This window comes from Selaginella moellendorffii, unplaced genomic scaffold (assembly GCF_000143415.4).
Source record: "Selaginella moellendorffii unplaced genomic scaffold, v1.0 SELMOscaffold_106, whole genome shotgun sequence".
Classification (NCBI taxonomy): Eukaryota; Viridiplantae; Streptophyta; class Lycopodiopsida; order Selaginellales; family Selaginellaceae; genus Selaginella; species Selaginella moellendorffii.
This window is the reverse complement of record NW_003314367.1, coordinates 226,782-249,337: the sequence shown is the minus strand read 5'-3', so window position 1 is coordinate 249,337 and position 22,556 is coordinate 226,782. Positions and strand designations below refer to the sequence as shown.

At 44.8% G+C, this 22,556-nt stretch overlaps 2 protein-coding genes and 1 long non-coding RNA gene across 3 annotated transcripts; all 3 read right to left on the bottom strand.

Moving 5' to 3' along the window:
• Window positions 1–5,859: 5,859 nt before the first annotated feature.
• Window positions 5,860–6,246, bottom strand: LOC112342362 (pentatricopeptide repeat-containing protein At2g21090-like). Its single transcript, XM_024664047.1, has one exon. The coding sequence runs from the start codon at window positions 6,244–6,246 to the stop codon at window positions 5,860–5,862; it is 387 nt and encodes a 128-aa protein (XP_024519815.1).
• A 134-nt stretch (window positions 6,247–6,380) lies between these two features.
• Window positions 6,381–7,167, bottom strand: LOC112342353. Its single transcript, XR_002990942.1, has 3 exons — window positions 7,050–7,167; window positions 6,781–6,995; window positions 6,381–6,718 (listed from the first exon to the last, which is right to left on the bottom strand). It is a non-coding gene; the product is annotated as an uncharacterized LOC112342353 (long non-coding RNA).
• A 5,135-nt stretch (window positions 7,168–12,302) lies between these two features.
• Window positions 12,303–14,630, bottom strand: LOC9648016. Its single transcript, XM_024664010.1, has 2 exons — window positions 13,882–14,630; window positions 12,303–13,820 (listed from the first exon to the last, which is right to left on the bottom strand). The coding sequence occupies exons 1-2, from the start codon at window positions 14,455–14,457 to the stop codon at window positions 13,722–13,724; spliced, it is 675 nt and encodes a 224-aa protein (XP_024519778.1). The 5' UTR covers window positions 14,458–14,630; the 3' UTR covers window positions 12,303–13,721.
• Between the last annotated feature and the right edge of the window lie 7,926 nt (window positions 14,631–22,556).

Below are 22,556 nucleotides of genomic sequence, written 5' to 3'. Positions count from 1 at the left end.
CCCGAGTCGTCTTCGCCTCCCTCAGCAATTGCATTTGGTCCTGTTTGATGTGGTGGGTCGTTTTGATGATCGTTTTGTTTTCTTTTTTTGCTTTGTTTTTTTTGGTGCTTAGGCCAAGCGGACAGACTTGAAAACATTTTCTTTTTCATCAGCAACAGGAGCTCTTCTCTAGCTCGTCGTCGCTAGTGTTTGGTGGTTTTGTCTAGGGCTCTATTCCAGCAGCATCGAAGCGCTTCACGGCACGTAGGTGATTGAGTTGATCTTCTCTTCTTCTTCTCCTTGATCTGATCCGATTCATTTCTCTGCCCCTCTCAGAGCGGAGTTTTTGGAATGCAATCCAGACCTTTGCGTTCCACCGCCAGGTGTGTTTTCTGAAGCAGCAGTTGCAAATAGGGCGATTAAACAACTGCTATTCAATGTTTGTAGTGTAGTCAACTTTGGAATTTCTCGTCGAATCATGTTTAATGCCTGGCGGGTTTCTCTTGCATCCTCGCCTGCCGAGCTGCGACTACTCCCTAGGTAGGTCCTGCAAAAACTGAGGAAGGAAATCGACACACAGATGGTTTTGTTCTTGTTTTTCTTTTCTTTATGCCGATTCTCAAGCTCAGCTGCTGACTACTGTGTGCGTTTTGTAGATATGGATTCTGCTTCTGCCGCTGCTGTTACCTCTGATAATGTTACCTTTGATGCGTGATCGAGGAGCTTGTTTTTTTCCTCGATGGGAGATCACGACGGCTTGTTGACTGATCTTCTGGACGATATGTTCGGGTTGACATCCAGCCGCGTCTGTCACACTTCTTGCAAGCTTCGAGACGTCTGCAGCTCTGATAAGCTCTGGTTCCCGCAGTGCCAAAGGCTGGTTAGAGAAGAAGAAGCGGAGGACTACATCGACTTGAGCACTTAGAGGCATGGGATGCAGTCGCAGAAGGCGCTGTTCAGATTCATCAACGGGTGAGGAATCTGGTGGGTATTTGGGTGCATCAGAATCCGGAGCTGGGGAACTTAATCTATGTTACTTGGGGATTTCTTTCGGTGGTGGGCTGCCGAATCATACCACCCCTCGAGGAATGGATTGCGGGTTGCTCTGGGGTCCGGTGTTTGAGATCATCGGCCTTCCTGACGGATCTCTAGCGTTTTTCCTCCACGGAAGGGACAGGGACGACTACTGCTATCCCGGGAGATTTGAAGCCGCCAGGAGCAGCGTTCTCTTACTGGAAGCGGAATCGTTCATCACCGAGCAGAAGCAGCGTTTGCCAATCAGTCCAGACAGCACATCGTGGGGTTTGATGGCGGAGAACAGCGATGGCGACGAGCGCAGCTCGAGAAGATCAGAAAGCAGGTCTGGTACTGTTTCGGTAGGCTCAGCTTTGGTGACAGAAGACGACTGCTGGAAGCGCTGGTCACGCAAGTCCGGATCAAAATGCCCGCCTTCGTCTTCTTCAAGCATTCTTTCAAGAAGGAACTCAAGGCTGTGACGGAAAGGCATGCGCTGTTGCTGTGGATGCACATTCACGGGGATCCTTGCAGGATGGAAAGCAAAAGTTGAAATCGTTTGCAAAAGTTTCTCTTTGTTAGGGACTAATATGATATTCACATTTCTAAGTTTCTATTCGTCCGGTTTGTCAAACGCACCATCACAAAACATTTTCATAGCCACATGGTGGGTAGGCGACCTTGCCATGACGAAATCACAGTTCATGGCAGGCCCCATGTCAAAGTCTCGAAGATCATCATAAACCAGTCCCGGCAGCATGTAATGAACATGTATCACATTGAAGGAGAGCATTGCTTTGATCTGCTGCTGGCACTCCGAGATGTCCGACTTAAAGATACGGCGGCAAATCTTCGACAGCCCAACTGCACCATGCGCCACAATGAGCTTCATCACCTCCCTGAACTTAGCCTCTTCCCAGCCGTGACCATGCTCCAGTCCCAGGAGAATCATGGGCAGCTGTGCCACCACCATATCTTCAAGAACCACCTCCATGCTGCTTCCCTGCTCGAACACATTGATCACACAGTTCTCAAGTGTTAAAGGGTAACTGCCACAGATCTCATACACCTTCTGCTCCGACTATGAGTCAGGAGCTGTGGCACCTACTGCTATGCACTTGGCAACGAGGCTTGACAGGAATGCCTTGGCGTTCTTTTCACTAACGTGCCCCACAACAACTGGCTTTCACTGCTCAACGTCTATGTAACTTTGAAACCACTGCCAAAAAAATGTCATCAGAAGTGGACATAACCACAACAGTCTGGTCCTGCTTAGTCATGGCTATGAAACATCCCAGGACCTGGTCGGACCAGGATATAGGCACCTTCCTAAGATGTTTCATAGCCCTCCTGGGATGTTTCATAGCCATGACCAAACAAAACCGGGCTGTTGTGGTGATTATGTACACCTTCGACAACCTTTTCCGGCAGTGGTTCTAAAGTCACATAGACATTAAGCAATGGAAGCCAGTTGCAGGGCACTTTGAGCTGCCACATCTATGAGCCAAAAAGCCGAAGTTCGCATCTGTCTTGCAATCTGTGCCTGCTATGGGGAACTGAAGTCCGCAGCCCTCATGTCCATGTAGAAGAGCGGCAACTGGGCTTTCAGCAAAGGGCTGGTATCCCACATCTTCCTGAGCTGCTTGAGCAGAGCGGACTTGCCTGAATCGTTGGGGCCCAGCACTACAGCGATGCGGTTGTCTCCCTCAATATGTGTGAGCAGATCAGTCATCTCTTCGTGCCTATCAAAGAAACCCTCGTCGTCGTTGAGCGATTTCTTCAGCTCCCTCACCGCTTCAGCCGCCATAGCCGCCAAACCCTAAAATGTGTTAAACCTAAAGTCGCCCGTTACACTCGGACAATTTTCTTAAAAATTGTTTAAAGAATCGCGTTTTTTTGTTTATTTGAGTTTTTAAAGACGAGCAAGAAAGAGTCTGAGCTCCACGAGATTGGGACAAGGAATCCAAACCCGTCCTCGGTCGCTCTGCGGCAAAAGGGCCTGACAAAGAACGAACGCTTTCACGCTTGCGATGGACAGGTTGCGCAGCGAGCTTCCAGCGGCCGTGACGAAGTCCGCCACTACCTCGTCACTGAGAAGAAAACAAAGCTTGTGTAAGTAGCAGATGAGAAGAAAGGCAGTAAAGATTCACCTGAGGTCCTAGTGCTGTAACGTGACGTCTGTAAGCTCCAAGCCTTCGAAGTGCAAAGCTTTTCAGAGTAGAACCGCAAGCTGCAACAGCCGCCACCGTAACGCTGCACAAAAAAAGTCCAGCGGATCTCAGTAAGAAGCCAAAGCACCACAGACGGTTGGTTACCTGCAATTCGAGATACTGAGCTCCTCTAGTTTCGGCCCCATGGCCACCATGAGCTCGCTCGGTAATTCGTCGGTTCACGCTCGCGAGAGAAAGGGACGTCAGCTCGGGCAGCCCTGCTCCGAAATTTGCTGCAATCCGGGAGCAAGATCTGCGAGAGAGGTCCTGCCAGGATTTTCTGTGCTGCCTTGGTACAAGCTCGTATAGCTTGGACCTTTAAAGCCTCCCGCTCCCCTTCCAAGCGACGTGATCCATCTTCTGGCGGAGAACAGCGACAGAGGAGAAGCGCGAGGCCAATCCACGTCGGGAGAAGCGGTCCCCGATGGTTCCACTCGATTTGGAGGCGGCGGCGAGGCTGCCTGGCTGGGGACCCCCTGGCTGCGCTGACTTGTGTCATCCACGGGCTTGGGCACCTCTGCAAGATCATCGCGCATGACATCCTCGTCGCCGTCAATCTGTGTCTCCTGTGGAGGCCTCGCCCTGGAGAAGAGCTCTTCTTTGTTGTCGGCACTGCCGGCTCCAGCACTGGCTCTGGCCGCGGCGGCTTGCTCCTCGATTTCCATGGCTCCGATTCGGCTTCCACCGTCTTACCTTTCCTCGCGCGGTGGCGCGGCGCGACGGCGTCTCCGGAGCTCCAACAGAGATGGCAGCCAGGGAGCCGGATTGGCGGCAGGAATCGATGCTGCTCTTGTGCCACGGGCGTGGATTCTTCCCAGCGGCAGTGGGCCGGAGGCGCTGGATATCTTCCTCCGCGGGCGCATTCTCGGGAATCTTGATCTTGTCGTGGTGATTTCGCGAGGAGCTGTGGATCTTGGCGCCGGCGTAGTGGCTCCGCGAGGTTTTGTGGCTAGAGTAGGAGCAGCGGATCGATCCAGGACCAGGACAGGATTTCGTCCTCTTGTTCTTGGCGGGGGATTTCTGGTGCTAGGGTGATCGCCGTCGGCTTCCAGATCGAAGAGGAGCTCACGCGCATAAAACACGAAGGAGGAACAGCTGTGATATCTTGGATTCACAGTGAGTTTCTTTCTTCTCTATTCCTTTATTTGGCCTGTCCAAGCCCTGCAAAGTGGAGAAAGCGGAGCAAAAACTAAAACCCAGCAGTGGTCAACCCTCGACTTGAAAACGAGAACCTCTGGAGAGCAAGAGCTCCGATCCGCTGCACCCGTGATTTTTTCTTGGTGTTACGTAGAATCGCCACTTTTCCAAAGAGGTACCTTTAATTCCTTTATTTGTTTGGCTCCGAGGGAGTATCATGGGAGCTCTAGAAAGAATGGTATAAAAAGATCCTCCCAACTCGGGACAAAAGGTGTGCTCGTGAATGATCTCGTAGTCACTATATAGTCTGCGAAGTCTGTCAGCTCCAGCAAGTCAATGCTGAAGCTGCTGCCGCGAATCCTGTACACGTCCATAAACTCGAGAGTGAGCCGGCCCGACACTTCGAGAATGTACTCCAGTTCGGTGATCTCGCAGAACGCTCGGAGTTCTCACCCTTCCATCGTCGTCAAGCTGATTGCTGTCCAAGTAGTTTTGATGTCCCTGCGATCAGTTTCAATTCAAACGTAATTCAAGGCAAGCTCGTTGGATCTATCCGCACAAAATCAAAATTTAACAAATGCTTACATGATAGAGGGATGTCCATAATTTGGTTGTGGGTATGTCCTCTTTCAGTGTGCCATGAAGTGCCTGGAGGTCCTGTTGATTGCAGCATGAATTGTGGAAGTCATGACTGCAGTATATGTAAGATTATAAATTTAAATTTTAACAACAAACAAAACTCAAATCTTTGTGATTGATGGATGAATGACACCTGAAGAAAACGCTAACATAACCATTAGCATATAGCTATTACGCTCTAGTGTTTATGTGATGAATGAATGAATGAATGATCAATCCAACTTTGCTGCAGCTCATGATGTGAGGCACAAAGAAAGGAGAAGAAAGAGTTCAGAAACTAAGCTCCGATACCAAGAAAGAAAAGCGGAGCAAGAACAACGAATTTCACTTCAACACACGCCTTGATTCATATATGGCTGTATATATATACAACTTCAATCAAATCGGAAATCACCAGAGATCTGATCACGATTCGGACTGCTTGTCGTGTTCATCATTATTCCTACAACGAGACCGTTGCATAGGCGTTGGAGACCGTAATGAAGGTGATCTCGTTGGGTTGCAAGCCTTCAAGATCCATCTTTCGAAACAACGCGATGGCCTGCTGATTATGCCCGTTGTGCGAATATGCCGCAATCGTAACGTTGCAGGAAACCACATCTCTGCAAGGCATCTGATTCAAGACATCCACAGCTTGATCAACCAGTCCGTTCTGAGCATAGGCTGTGACCATTGAGTTCCAGGTCACGACTCTCAGGCATCTTTTCAAACAACACCCTTGCCTCACGTAAATGACCGTTTTGCGCATACTCTCTAACGATCGTCGTCTTTCTTCTCCGGCATCGCATCAAACACCATCCTCGCAAGTCCCAAATCGCCCTCCGAAGCGTACGCAGCTACGATCGTGTTCCTGGCGATGAGATTCTGCTGAGGCATTCCGTCAAACAAAGCCTTTGCTCGAGCGGTGTCGCCATTTTGAGCATACGCGGAGATCATCAGCGACCACGAAACCAGATCTCTCCTCGGCATCTCTTCGAACAATGCCTCGGCCTCGCAAAAACGCTTCGTGTGAGCGTAACCAGATATCATCACATTCCAACAGATCCTCAGCCTCTTCAAGACCACCAGTTCTTCTGTAGGCTTCCAGCATTGTCGTCCAGGAAACCACATTCTTGATAGGCATGTTGCCGAACAAAATCCTCGCTTGCAGCAACTGACCATTCTCTGTATATGCACGGATCATGATGTTCCAAGTGAACGCATTAGGCTGGTTAACACTATCAAACACGTCGCGAGCATCAGGCAAACTCCCGCATTTCCCGTACATCTGAACGAGCAGATTGCAGAGGACTGTGTTGTTTGTTTGCCAGGACGCATGGATCTCTCTGTGAAGTTGTTTCCCTCTGGCTAAGTCTCTGGTAAGAGCGCAGGATTTCAGCAGCGAGACGTACAGAGCTGGGCTGATGGTGGTGCTAGAAACGCACATCTCTGTCAACTGAATCATCGATCTTATACAGCGCTAGCCTACAGCTTCTATCTAAACTGGTTTTGCGACTTCCATATCAACAATCCGGCTTGTTTCGTCGGTGCTCGTCTTCTTCTTCTGTTTCTTCATGCCGCTCATGTAGACGGACAAGTAGGCAATGCTGAGCAGCAAAGTGACGAGTGTAAAAGCAGCACCGACAACACTCACGCCTTGCAGAACAGTGCTGCAACCAGATTCTTCAAACCTTTCCACTTGGTAACTGCTGAGGCTGGCCGCCGTGTTCAAGAAGAGCTCAGCGATCACGAAAGAGATCCTGCCATTACCACAAAAGTTGATCTTTTAAATAAATGAATTTTTCTTTCTTGCTGAAAATACCAGGAAAGAGTGAGGAGGATAATTGCAGCGATCTTGCATCCGCGTCGATGAAGCGACGAAGAACAGCAAGTGCATTTTGTGGCGGCTGTGGCGGTGATTTAGCCGAGAGGCAAACACACGGCAGCTCCGATAGCTAAGCCGCTTGCTACCCCTCCTCTCTTGGGGATGCATCTGATTCTGGTGTGATCAGATGAAATCTCGTCTTGAATGGTTTCCTACAGCCAGAAAACGTGAATTCAAGGGCGAAGTGAAGGCGGCTTACATGATACCTTGTGGACGAAGAACCAACTGAAAGGCCGAACGCGAGGAGATCCAACGCTAATGTAAATGCAGCAGCGGGATAAAGAGATAACCTCATTGGAACTCTTGCAACTGGGAATGAATCAATTGAAGCAGAAGCAGAGTAAAGGGAGACATTGTCGGTGAAGTTAAGCGAAGTGGGTTAATATTTAACATATAATTAACAAAATGTTTGCAAAAAACATATTCTATGAAAATAGTCAACTCTATGTTTTGTTACATTCCACTGAGGGGGAATTCTAATTGGTACATAATATTCTTTTCCATACAAAGAATATTCTGGTACACGGTTATTGTGTCAAGTTTAAGGATTTTATGAAAACATAATTATTATATATATATATATATATATATATATATATATATAACTAAATATAAACTACTAGCACTTGCCCAGCATGTGCTGTCCTATTAGCAAAATATTGTTTTGATTGTTATAATTTTGTTATATTAAAAATTAAAAGTAGAATAATATCAAAAAATAAATATTGTATTCTACTTTGAAAGAAGAATTGAGGGAATTATGCCCAGCAAATGTTAGGTGAACACAAAAGTCAATTCTTGTAAACTTGATATTATAAATATTTAGAACAAAATATATTCCCAGAGAAAAGTAAGAATAAATATTCATGGTGGGTGCCTCTAGCTGTACCGGAGTCTGCATCTCAAACTGAAGTCTGTTGAGAAACCAGTTCATAGCTAAAACATCCGAAACAGAAGCCTCATGGGTACTTTCCCCGCCTTTTGCCTTTAGGTGCTCTAGCCATAGGCTTAGAGCGAGGTTCCGTTACCATGTGATCCAGGCCATTACCCCAGAACTTCAGTGCGATCACAAACCGGCATGATGGCAACGCGAAATACTAATAAAAATATTAGATACAATTATTATTTGGAAATATGAATATATTTAGACCCAGAAAAAAAAAATTTCTATTATTAATAATATGTTATATGTAAGTTATATTTTTATTTGGGATAAGCTTATATTAAGAGAATAATTACTAAGAATAATTATTACTCATTTTTATTAGCAAGACATTACTTAATTATGTGGTTTACCTAAAATATAAAACATTAAGTTTTTAGGAACATTACTCAGATCCAGTCAAGAAAATAATTACTAAAAAAATCTTTTGTAAATATATATACTATAGAAACTGTAATTACATAGTATTATGTACTAATAAACTATATTTACTGTTAGAATAAAGATTTTAAAATATTACTACTTAATCAATTACTGTCTACATTATCTTAGTATTCCCACCACCCAAGAGCCCCAGGGTGGTGGGACTGGGAAATACCTTGTCTTGCGGCTCACTGCACAATCGTTAAATTCCCACCTTGTTCTCAAAAATGTCTTTGCATTTTATTTGAAAGTATTCACGAATCACAACAATTAATTGATCCAAAAGAAGTTTTACACAAAATCTCGAGACTTACCTGGCACTTGGTCTCTTCAGGTCGATTGTTACAAGCTTGCAAGCATGAAGGATCTGCAATGCATCGAGTGAGCTCCAATCTAGAGAAGAAAAAAAAAAAAAACATCAAGCAAGCTCCTTGTTCAGTCTCCCAAAGCTTTCCTTTGCATCAGGCACGTCTCTCTCTCCTCGAGTGCCTAGAGCCCCGTGATCCTCTCCATCAGCTGCCAGTTACTTGCTTCTCCAGGCTTGCCTTTCGCTTCCAAACTCTGCCATCCTCTTCTCGATGTGCTCCTGGCCGAGAGCTCCACCTCGTGCAGCAGATTCGACTCCTCTAACGAAAGGTGAAACCGTGTGATGGTGCTCAAGATCCGTCATAGCATATATGGAATGGAAAATGTACATATGTGTGACATGGTGAACCGGTGAAGACTCGTGTCTCTCCACGTAGACTAGCCACGTGGCACAGGGCCACTCTCAACACTCCCACTGGCACTGTGGCCATCACGAATGATGCTCATCAGTGGAGAAAGTCCCAGCCCTTCGCGATGGACTTGAAATCGATCTCGGGGTAGTGCTTTTGTGAAGATATCTGCAACCTGAGTGGTCGTGTCGCAGTAGATCAGCTCAATTGTGCCATCTTCCACTTTCTCACAAACAAAATGATGATGAATCCCAAAGTGTTTGGTGCGTGAATGAAAGCGAGGATTGGCCGCTAACGCAATGCAGCTTTGATTGTCACAGAAGAGGCGAGTGGGAGTCTTCACACTCACACCAAGGTTAGAAAGTAGTGAGCGTAACCACACACCTTCTTTGGTAGCTTGTGAGGCTGCCAAATATTCTGCTTCAGTACTAGAGGTTGCCACTGTACTTTGCTTCCTGCTGCACCACGAGACTGTCGCACTGCCCAGGGAAAACGAATAGCCAGAGGTGGACTTGCGTGTGTCACAGTCTCCCCCAAAATCAGCATCACAGTAGCCCGTGAAGCGCTTTTCCCTGGTAGCACAATCCAAGGTAAGTAGTACCTCGAAGGTACCTGAAGATGTGTTTCACCGCTGCCCAATGTTGAGATCCAGGATTAGCCAGGAATTGGCTAACTTTGCTCACGGCAAAAGAAATATCTGGGCGCGTACAAACAGCTGGATACATGAGACTGCCAACAGCTTGTCTGTAAGGGATGGAGTCCATGGCTCTCTTGTCGTCCTCTGTCTCAGGAGACATGGCTCGTGAAAGCTGGCAGCCTAGTTCCATTGGTGTTGCCACTGGATTAGAGCTCGTCATAGAAAACCTGGCCAGCATCTCTTCTATATACTTGGCTTGGTGAAGATAGATAGTGCGTTGAGAGCGATCACGCACAAGTTCCATGCCAAGAAAGTAGGAAGCTGAGCCAAGAGTTTTCATCTCAAATTGGCTGCAAAGATCTCACTTAACCTGGAGAAACATTAAGCGATGATTATGGATGACAAGAGTATCATCAACATAAAGAGCGATGATCACAAATGATTCACCCTCCACCCGAGTATAAAGATTCGGGCTGCCTCGCTACGGGAAAAGCCCAAAATCGTCAAAGCGTTTGTACCAAGATCTGGGTGCTTGTTTCAAGCCGTAGACAGCTTTCTTGAGAAGCCAGAGATGATCCTCTTTTCCAGCGGCTAGAAATCCTTCTGGCTGTGCCATATAGATTTCTTCTTCAAGCGCGCCATAAAGAAACGCCGTGGTCACATCCATCTGTTCCAGATCAAAGTCTCCCACCGCAGCAAAATTAATCAAGGAACGAAGAGTAGAATGCTTAACCACTGGAGCAAAGGTGTCGTTGTAGTCAAGTCCAGGAACTTGCGAGCATCCTTTCGCCACCAATCGCGCCTTGTAGCGAACCGAGCCATCAGGATTAAGCTTCAGAGCATACACCCACATGCTCTTGATAATCTGGCGATTGGAAGGCACAGTTGGAACAAGAACATGTGTCTCGTTCTTTTTCTGTGAAGCAATCTCGGCTTCCATTGCTACACGCCAGTAAGACGCTTCCTGTGAGGCCATGGCTTCTCCATAGGTCCTCGGAACAGTAGGAGTCCCAGCTGCACGAGAGGAGACCATTGTCTCGATGAGATGCTCAGTAGGCCGCCTTGTGCGGATCGATCTGCGTAGAGGATCTGGAGGAGGCGGCGGGGTTGGTGGTGTTGGAGTAGAAGTGGGCATGGGTTGTTGTGTAGGGACTGTTTGAAGCGGCACAGTGATCGTGCCGACAGTCAACTGATCTTGTTCCGCTTCAACGTCATTTTCTTCGGTCAAGGTAGGTCTGGAAGTAGAACCTTGACTAGAAGGAAGAAAGGAATTCTCGTTGAAAACCACATCTCTGCTCAGGATCTCCTGCTTCGTGATTGGATTCCAGAGACGATAGGCTTTGTGATCGAGGCTGTAGCCCACAAACACAGCCTTCTGGCTCTTGGGATCCAATTTCTTGCGCATTCCATCAGGGATGTGTGCCCACGCTTCACACCCGAATATTCTCAGATGCGTAACTGTAGGTCACTCCATGGAGTGATGTCAGTGGGGAGCCGGTTCTGGAGATAGTTCGCCGTCAAGACAGCGTGAAACCAGAAGCTGCGAGGCAAACCACTGGAAAGTAGCATTGCCCGAGCACTCTCCACTAGTGTGCGATTCTTGCGCTCAGCTACGCCATTCTGTTGTGGAGTCTCTTGCGTTGTAAGTTCTCGCACAATCCCTCCTTGCTCACACAGCTGAAAGCATTGGAAGTGAATTCGCCTCCACCATCACTTCTCAATCGCTTGAGCATTTTCCCAGTTTGTGTTTCTCCCATATCCTTGAAAGTCTGGAAGTAGTGTAACGATTGGGATTTGCGAGCCATAGGGTAGATCATAGTGCGACGACTGTAGTCATCAATGAAACTGATAAAGTATTGGATACCTCCCACTGCTGTGGTGGCCATCGGGCCACACACATCAGTGTGTACAAGTTCCATGAGCTCTGTAGCTCGAGATGCTCCAGTCTTGGGGAAAGGTTGGCGAGTAGATTTTCCTAGCTGACAGCCCTGGCAAAATGGAAGAACGGCTCTTGGGTCCAGGTCTAGACCTTCAACCATCTGCTCGCGTGCGAGCTGCTTGATTCTATCAGCACTAGGATGCCCCAGGCGTGCGTGCCAAAGCTCCAGTGAGTGACTGGTCGTTGTCTTTTGTGCGTGTAGGCCCAGACTCCGTCCAGCAAGATCTGGCAGCATGGTAAGGCGGTAGAGGTCACGCCGTCCAGGCCGGGACGCTGTGAGGATGGCTCCTGTGGTCGAGATCAGCTGGAATTGGCGAGGTGTAATGGCGAACTGATACCCATCCTCAGCAAATTGTCCCACAGAGAACAAATTAGCACATAAACCAGGAATATAAAGAACCTCGTGGATCTTTACGACTATTCCTTGTGGTAAAGTGAACTTGATGGTTCCAACTCCTTTCACAGCAAGCTGCTGGGCATTGCCAACGATGACATACTCTTCTGTGGCTGTAGGAACATAGGCTTCAAAGTACTTATCACTGTTGAACATATGGTCTGTAGCAGCAGAATCCAGGTAGATGCACTCTGCAGACAGTGCTGCCACAGCCATAGCTCGTGACAAGATGAAGGCGTGTACCACCTTTTTCTTTGCATTGTTCCTTACAGGCTTGAGAGATGGATTTTTCACCCAGCATTGAGCTTCGTCATGGCCTTTCTTGTTGCAATGAGAACACTTGGGCTTCTTGGATGAAGAGGCTCCTTGTTTCCCTTTGTTCTCTGTTTCTTTCCTGAGAGAAGAGTAGAATGCAACGGCCTCTGATCCTGTTGTTGCTCTTCGTCTCAGATCATCGTCCTGGAGGCTACTGATCACGCCATTCAGGGTTAGAGGAGTTCCAGTGGTAGTGAGGCTACGTATGAGAGGATCAAAGGATGGAGGAAGTGTGACGAGCACCAGCTCTGCTTCTTCTTCATCCTCTATGTTTGCTCCCACATCCTTAAGATCATCTAAGATGGTTCTCACACCAGCAAGATGATCCTTGAGGTCATCCCCTTCAGCCATCACCAATGCATGAAGCTGCTTCCGTAAAAATATGCGATGGGATGTTGAAGGGATCTGGTAAGTCTGCTTCATGGCCTCCCACGCTTCCTTTGCACTCTTGCACCGTCCAATGCAATGGAATTCTCGCCCCTCCAGCGCTGCATGGAATTTGCCCAAAGCTCTCCGGTCCTTCTTGCGATACTTCGCAGTTTCATCCACTGTAGCTGTATCTGGAAGTGTCTCAGTTCCTGTGGTGATGTCCCAGAGGCCTCGTTCATCCATATAGGATTCGAATTTTGTCTTCCAGAAGCGCCAGTTCCTCCCATCAAATTTTGGTGGATTTGCGTCCACTGAAACGATATCCGCTGTAGGCACAGTCGGATTTGTGATGGGAGGGGAAATAGGTGGTGGATTTGGAGGCGGATTTGTAGGAACAGTGGCTGCCATGGGTGCTGACACCCAATCCCACCACTCGTTCAAGTCTAGGTCCAGGTTCTTAGTCGTCCAGTGCCTCTTGCAAGGCCTGGAGCGTTTGGATTAGGGCACGCCTCTGTCGAGGCTCCGATTCACCCTAGCAAGTGTCGCCCTGATCCTACGGTTTCGAATTCTTCTTGCTCTCCCAGGCATTGCTCCAATACCATCTAATGAAAGGTGAAACCGTGTGATGGTGCTCAAGATCTGTCATAGCATATATGGAATGGAAAATGTACATATGTGTGACATGGTGAACCGGTGAAGACTCGTGTCTCTCCACGTGGACTAGCCACGTGGCACAGGGCCACTCTCAACACGACTCCATCAGCCATTATCCCCTGGGGCTCCTGTCCGAACACTTCCCTCATTCCACCAGATGAGAGAGAACGTCTAGCATAGTCTGTCTTATAGTCTCCGCAGCCATCTGAAACCCCAGTCACAAGCAGCTTCAGCTATATTGTCTTCTCGCCATCTTGCAGCCATCTGGCACTGGTTTACGTCGTTCCTCACTACTATCATGGACAGCCTTACCGGATCCAACTTCTGGATTTGACTCTTGAGAGTTGGCTTCTCCGATGTTAGAGTCCGAGCACTGGCCTCCAGTTGACCAATCCTTGCAGCCAACTTCTCGAGCTAGGAGCCAGCTTCATTTCTCGTTTCTTCGACGTGCTTAGAACAGTTTTCTCGTGTTCTCTTCTCAGGTAAACCTAGGGTCTAGTCGTCTTAGAGTTCGCTCCAGCCCGGCCGATCATCTTCTTGCCATCATGGTTCCGACAAAACAAACACTCATCGTTCACTCCAGCTCTCTACAACAAACACATTATTAGCTAACAGCCATCTGGAATCTGGAAGGTATATCAAACTTACCTGTCTCCTCTTGAATTCGGCAACAAAATCTCTCCCTGCACGATCATATAGTTCTTTTGCCTCCTTCACGAAGACCACCTCGCCGGACTGAAGCTCCTTCCACGGTTTCCTCTCACTCGAGATCCTATACAGCATTTTCTGGAGCCACATTATCTTCCGCGCTCGCTTGATCCTCTCTCGGTCGCTGGATTTGCCGTTGAGCTCCTCGTAAAGCTGCTCGGTGAGTCTGATCAGAATCCGGAGCGCGCTAACACTCCAAGACTTTTCCTCGTGCTTCTCCTCTTCTGTTTCCTCGCGCTTTTCCTCTTCCAAGCTGCGGATCTTCTTCTCAGTTTTTCCCCTCTGGTTTAGCCACCGGTTTGCCTTGTGGAAAGCTTCGAGAGATGTGAACTCAACATATCCCCATCGGCCATCGCTAAGATCGGTTTCACTGCGATTTGGGAGAAGATCCACCACACCTCTGAACATCCACAATCTGGACATACACATCAATGATTGGGATTTTGGGCATTTGCCCAAGGCAAAGATCCTCCTCTCCATGGCGAGTGAGAGCAACGCAGTGTCCTGGAATACCATCCTCACGAGCTACATCCAATTCGGCCATCTTAGCCCCGCGATCGCGATCTTCCGCGCCATGCTGGATCCAAATCTAGTCTCCTGGACAGCAGTGATCACTGGCATCGCCCACAATCCCGGGTTGCATTGATCGGCACTGGATTTTCTCTGCGAGCTCTAGCAGGAGGGCTGGAATTCCAGCAAGATCTGTTACAGAACACATGCATATGACACGGGTCGCTGCGCCTTCCTCTCCTGCCCCACATGGCTTGGCTGCCTCCCATTGGCCAAGAGCAAACATCAGCGCGATTATTCACTAAAATGTGGTTAAAGAAATAACCCCTTTACAGTTACCCCCCATCGGACGGCTGCGATTGGCTGGATTTGGCAGCCCAGAAATTTCAGCAACTCCTCCTTATTGTGATAGATAATCTAGTGATAGCAGGGAGGCTCCCCGACCGTTGGATCCCAGGCCCGGGCCAGGGTCAGTAGCCATGGTTGCGCAAGAAATTTTTCTGATATTTGCTCTCTGCCAATGGGAGTCGGCCAAGCTGCGTGGGGCGGGAGAAGAAGGCACAGCGACATGTGTCTTTCCTGCACAAATCGCCCCGTCACTCTCGATGTGGAGCGCCACTGCTTTAGGGAAAGGGCAAGAGAGCGATGCACTCGAGTAAATGGTCAGTGAAGCTGTGGCTCCCGGATCTCCTAGGCAGAGATCTTCCACTCAGAGATCTCCTGCTCAATCGCCACAGCAATCCCCGCAGGAACAGGCACCAGCAGCAGATCCGGAGCTACAGTCTTGCCACCGTCACTCCTGGCATGGAGGATCTCCACTGCTGCTTTAGGGAAAGGGCGTAGCTCTAGAGGAGAGCGAGTAAATGGCCCAGTGGTCCACCTAGTGGCAGCAGTGGAGGGATGGACAAGAGGGGTGGTGCGATGACACTCAGTGGTTTTCAGCCTCCAAAAGACATGGTTTTTACGTCGTCTGATCCCCATCGTAGGTATTCGTTCATTCTTTATGACTTTGTTAGAGTTGAAAGCTATAAACAACAGTAGCAAAGCATTAGTTTTCCTATCATCCTAGTTTTTTTCTTCTCCACAACAATGACAAAGAGACTATGTCTAAGTGGTGGTGGTGGTGGTGGTGGCACTCTCGCCACCACTCCTGTTAAGTCTGCTAAAGAGGCCAGCACTGAGAAACCCGTCCTAGGAGGAGCCTTGCGACACTGATCTTGCGAACTTAGAGAACAATTCGGTGCTGTTCTCCGCAGAGCTGCTGTTAGTGCTAAGGTTGGGTGCTGGTGTGGAGCTTTGTCTTTTTTTCCAGTCCTTAATACAACTTGATGCTCAAAGGAATTTGTTGCGCTTAAAGCCCGAAGTTTTTGATGGCAAGTAGGGCACCATTCTGGACAGCAGAACGACATACACATACTTCCTTGGAGCTGCGTTTCAGGCTTTTAAAAGTGCAGTAAGTGCGAGAGAGCCACCACAGCTCCGGTGGTCATTGGCTCCAAGCGAGGCAAGATAGGCATGTGACATGTGTCACCAGTGGTGTCCTGCCCCTGTGCCCGTTCTTTTTAGCTCGCCCTAGATGCCCTGCCGCAATTGAGCTAACACTTGCTTGGATCAGTGGCAATTGCAGCAATTGTGCTTTTTCCTGTAGAGGTCTGTGTTCAGCGTCAGGCCGGCAGCCACTAATTTGGCCCCCAACCCCAACAATCTGGATTTTTGTGTGCTGTGAAAATTTGAGACGTCTTCATTTGGGTTTGTGGATGCTATCCAATGGCAGAGCTAGCCTTCACGGCCAAAACCATTAGCCCTGTCCTTTTGCAAGAGAGAACAAGCTCAAGGTAAGTTCTCTAACTTGCAAACTCCACCCACGTCTCACGGCTGCTCACCAAGGTTTTATTGGTTGCTTTTGTTTACAGATTAAGGTGTGTACAGATTGTGCTCTCATTGTATAGTCTTTTTTTTTTTTTTTCCAGTGTAAGAATGTGAGTTCAGGCTTTTACTTAGAATCTCTGAAAATTTTAAGATAAGTGCTTTGACTTTCTTTTTTTACTTCTTGCTTTAAGTTTATATTTACACTAGATAGGTTATTTCATCTCATTTATCATCCCTAGCAAATATGCCTTGGCTTTGCAAAGTATTCAGAGGCATACGTCACCATTTGCCTCCAATTACTGACACTAGCACATATAATCATATTCACAACAACCTTGCATATGCTAATGAAGAAACTAATCTAGACCTTGAACATGCTAATGAAAAAATTACTTCAAATCTTGACAATGCTAATACAAACATAGCATATGCTGATGAAGGTCATACAAATATAAACCTTGAAAATGCTAATGAAACTAATACAAATATATGTAATCATCACAGTTATACAGTCTATAAATTAGCACATCAAAAGAATTATAATGACCATAAAATACATACGTTTAATATTGGAAATATGTCATCCATATATGTCTTTTGTGGTGCATTACATTTTGAAAATGAGTCAAAATCAATGTGCTGCCAGAATGGAAAGGTTTCCCTTCCCCAACTTTCATCTTTACCTACTATATTGCATATGCTTTTTAATGAAAATAAAAACTTCAATTTTAAAATTAACATAAGAAATTTCAACAGTGCTTTAGCTTTTGCATCAATGGGTGATAATATTGATAATTTAAGTGGTAAAGGCTCATATTGCTTTAGAATACATGGTCAAATTTATCACAATATTGCTACAGCATATCCTGCTGCTAACGTGCCACCATCATATGGACAACTTTACATGCTTGACGCATCTAAGGCTACAAATATTAGAAAGCAAAACCCATTCAACACAAATTGTGATTCTAATTTATTATTACAATTAGATAAATTGCTAAGAACAATAAACCCGTATGCACAAGCTTTTCAAATGATGTATAATCTTGAATCACAAGAACAATATCGCTCAATTTGCAATGGAACTCCAAAACATGGTGTTTATATGATTGTTAGAAGTGAAAGTATTAATCTACATTGTTATAATTTACCACGGACTAATGATGTTGCTATTGTTTTCACTATTGATGAGGGTGAGCCATCTCTTGATAGAGAAATATGCATACATCCATATAACTCACAGCCAACAAAAATCTCTATTCTTAATGAAAATTATGATCCTATGGTTTATCCTTTACTTTTACCATTTGGTGATAAAGGTTGGCATGAAAAAATCTATCACAATGAGTTGCATGTAACGCTACTCCAGTACTATGCATATTGATTATCTCAACGAGATAGCATTGGCAACTCTTTCCTTTATGATCAATTGCTACATGCTGAGAAACTCACTCAACAATTTATAGTTGATGCATATGTAAAGGTTGAATCTAACAACCTTAATTTCTTTCGTACTTATCAAAAACACTTAAAAGTGGATTACTACACAGGTATTATGGACTATGTTAGCAACAGAGTTGTTACTAATAATGCTGAACCTGGAAAAGTTATAATTTTGCCTTCTACATTTCTTGGTAGCCCACGAGTAATGCAACAATATTATCAAGATGCTATTGCTATTGTCACACATTTTGGAAATCTGACTTATTTATTATATTTACATACAACCCAAAGTGGCCTGAAATTGTGCAAAACTTACAACTGAATGAATCACCTGAGGATCGACCTAATCTTATTTCAAGAGTTTTCAACTTAAAGCTTAAAGAATTCCTACATGACATAAGTATCAAAGGAATTTTTGGGAAGTGCATAGCATATGTTTATGTTATTGAATTCTAGAAAAGAGGTTTGCCTCATTGTCATTTCTTAGCAATGTTATCAAGTGAAGACAAGATAAGAAATCGTGATTCGGTTGATGAATTTGTCACCGCATAGTTGCCACACCCACTGCTAGAACCAGAATTGCATAACATAATTATAAATCATATGATACATGGTCTATATGGTAATTTAAATCCTAGAAGCCCTTATATGGAAAATAATAAATGCTCTAAAAATTATCCAAAAGAATTTAATGTTGAAACCATTTATTGTGTTGATGGTTATCCTGATTACTACCGACCCAATAACAGACGCATTTTCATAAAGAATGGTTGTACTATTGACAATAGATGGGTTGTTCCTTATAATAAATACCTTTGTAAAAAATATAAAGCACACATTAATGTAGAGATCTGCGCTTCTATTAAAAGTATTAAATATTTATTTCAATATGTATACAAAGGTTATGATTGTGCAACATTAGAATTCCTAATTGCATCTGAAGAACGAGGGACTTTAAATTGGGATGAAATCTCAAGTTTTGTCGATGCTCGATATATTTCTGCTCCTGAAGCTATGTGGCATATATTTAAGTTTCGTATGCATGATAAATCACTAACTATTATACACCTTCCAATTCATTTACCCAATTTTCAAAATGTCTATTTCAAACCAAGTCATGAACAAGAAGCACTAGAAAGAGCCACTCAAAATGGAACAATGTTTACACAATAGTTCAATTTAAACATGCAATATATTAATGCAAGGCAATATACATATGCTCAAATTTCGTTACATTACACATATAACAAATCCTCTCATAAATGGCAATTACACAAGCGAAAAGCTAAACTCATACCAAGAATGTATTCCATATCTCCTTCTAATAATGAGTTGTACCACTTGTGGTTTATATTATTCCATAAAAAAGGTGTTATATCATTTGAGGATATATGTACTGTCAAAGATGTTATTTTCTCCTCTTTTAAACAAGTAGTTATGGCAATGGGACTTTTAGCAGATGATTCAGAATGGCAACATTGCATGCAAGAAGTTTCTACTTTTAAAATGCCATCCCAATTAAGACAATTATTTGTTTTTATTTATTTGTATTGTTCACCAAAAGATCCAATTCTATTATGGGATCAATTCAAAATTGATATGTTTGAGGATTATGCTAGAAATGATATAAACTATTTTGACATTGTTTTAGTCGATATTAATTCAAAATTCCAACTACACAATAAATCTAATTGTGATTTTGGTTTACCACTCCCAACTCTTACTCCCATTATCAAACACATGCTTAATATAGAGATCCATGACCCATCACAAGACCAAATAAATGCAAACATAAATCAATTCAGTTATGAATAACGTTATATTTTTGAACTCATTATAAATGCCATTGACACTAACCAACATCAATGTTTCTTTATTGATGGTACTGGAAAAACTTTTCTACTTAATACCATCATTACAGCATTACAATTTTAAAAAATAAAAGTAATCAGTATGGCATGGACTGGGATTGCAAACATTTTGCTAAAATATGGTCAAACAACACATACAACTTTTAAACTTCCTGTTCCTTTAAATGAAACTTCTGTCTCTGCTTTAACAATTAATAGTGATATTGGAAAAACCATTAAACAAGCAAATGTTCTCACATGGGATGAAATTAGTATGGTCCACACACATGCTTTCTCTGTGGTTGATAAATGTTTAAAGCATCTCAAATGTAATTCTAAACCATTTGGAGGCGTTATAGTGATTACAAGTGGTGACTTTCGTCAAACCTTTCCTGTTGTTCCCCATGGCCATAGAACCTTTATTATTTCAAGCTCAATTAAAATGAATAGACTATGGTCACTTTTTACAACACTAACACTAACAAAGAATATGCATTCAAGCAATCTTTGTTTTTCTGAATGGCTTCTCAAACTTGGCAATGATGATAGTAGTTTGCAGTTGCCATGTCTCCCACCAAATATTATCAAAATACCACATGCATTATCTATCTCTACACCTATTGTAAACTTTGTTTTCCCAAATACCGATGATATTATAAATACCTATACAACTACATCAAAGGTTATTCTCACCCCACTCAATGATGACACATTTAGAATAAATAATAACATTGTTGGAAGACTACCAGGTGATCCATATGTTTATTTGAGCATTGACACGGTTGACTCATATCACCCTAAAGAGTTCCCAATTGAATTCTTAAATTCAATCACCCCATCGGGACTACCACCACACAAATTAATTCTAAAAAAAAATGTGATTTTGATTCTTCTTAGGAACATATCTCCACAAATTGGTTTATGCAATGACACTCACCTCATTCTCAAGCAAGCATTTCAAAACGTTTTAGATTGTGAAATTATCACGGGACAATTCAAGGGATCGCGAGTTTTTATTCCACATATTACCCTTACATCTTCTGATATTGAAATCCCTTTCAAGATGTCCCAAAGACAATTCCCAGTTCGTCTGGGTTATTGCTTAATTATTTCTAAAGCCCAAGGCCAAACTTTCAACCATGTTGGCATTTACCTCCCCCAACTTGTTTTCACACATGGTCAACTTTATGTTGCTTTGTCAAGGTGTAGATCACTTGAACAACTTCGTGTTCAAGTGCTTGTAACCCCCCTTCAAGGCAATCTTATACCACATGATCAACACTTTTACACTGTGAATACAGTCTATGCTGAAATTCTTAAGTAGATTGACAAATACATGGCACAATTCTAAATATAACCATGATTCCACAAAACTATCTACTCAGCCACCCTTGACTTGCAATTGTGAGTTTCAAGTGCACACCACAACAAAGCTAGCATTGACTGGTGTGCCTTGGATGGTGTCCCATTTTAGTTATGGCAACATGCTATTAAGTTGCTAATGGCAGAAGTATACTTTTCATCCTATTGCTTCTTGAGTGCAGCTCTCATTGCAATATAATGGTTTTCAGCTCATCCCAGGAACCTCTCTAGCGGGCTGTGGAACAAGTAGCAACACCTGCACCAAAGATGGACTTGGAAGTATTCTTTGGGCTTTTTGTGTTCAAAATGGAGGAATGCAACTCAATAGTGATCTAATCTAGCTTATATAATGCTTATAACACATTTTGTCAAGAGAATGTCTTTCAGTTGAAATAGCAAACATAGCTAAGCTCAGGAAACCTCTTCAAATGGCATCAAATTTGCCAACCACCCAGCATTTGCTGGCAATTGCTAGTATAAACATAACTCTTCAACTATTTTCGCTGCTATCTGCTAACAAACAATAGTATACCATGGGAACTGGAAATCTTCTGGCTCGTCAAGGAGTGTAGCATGTGTTCAGGATGTCCCTGTTCTTTGCAACCTTGGAGTAGGGGGAACCGAAAATACACATGGCAATGATGCTTTCCACATTAAAAAGTACCAATTTCGAAAGGATGAGTTACCTTTCCAGGAGTCCTGGCACATCAGCGATTTGTGTTGGCCGCTACTTAACTCAACACAGAGTTTGTTTTACCTCTGCTCTCCAGTCCTGCCGTGTCAGTGAGTCCCGCCACATCAGCATGTCCTGCCATATCAGCGAGTCCCACCACGTTAGCGAGTCCTGCCACATCAACGATTTGTGCTGGTCGCCATTTAACTCAGAATAACCTTTCTAAAAATACGGTATCCCCAGGACCTTGCCGTGTGCACGTAGTTTGTCTGCAGGAACTTCAGCTTGCAAGTTTCTGCAGTGTTATTCAAAGCCGGCAAATCATCCGATAGCACAAACACCACCATGTAGCCAGCTCTGTCTAGTATCCCGAAAGCAGGGTTCACCAAGTTCTTCAGTAAAGCATCCGAGAACTCCGTATACTGATCAACCACCCCCGGCTCAGCAACGCATCTAGTAGGCGAATCGATGATGAGAAGATGAACAGCTCCCTGGACACATTTCGGTAGAGACTTTGCACAAAAAAGTGAACAGTTCAGCTTGACCTGTGACTGACAATCCAATCCTCAAGCTCCTTTAGTCCTGGCGGAAAAGGTCCCAGCTTTGAAGTACTACTGGACTGCAAGGTTTCCTGAATCTGCATGAATGATTTCCCAACTCCCGTTTCCGTTCTCTGGCATCAGCATCCTCAACATATCACCTTCTTCCGATCTGGCGACGGGGCTGAAGAAAAAGCCTGGCCCTTGCTGCCCTTGGTGGCCGATCTTGCTGACTTGTGTATCTTGTAGCTGGCCATCTCCCATTCCGGACAGCCACCGGGAAGGAAATCCAGCCAGAAAGGACAGTACTACACTTCAAAATCGCTAATGTCACACATGAGCCTGCTCCACATACATCCAAAATTTTCA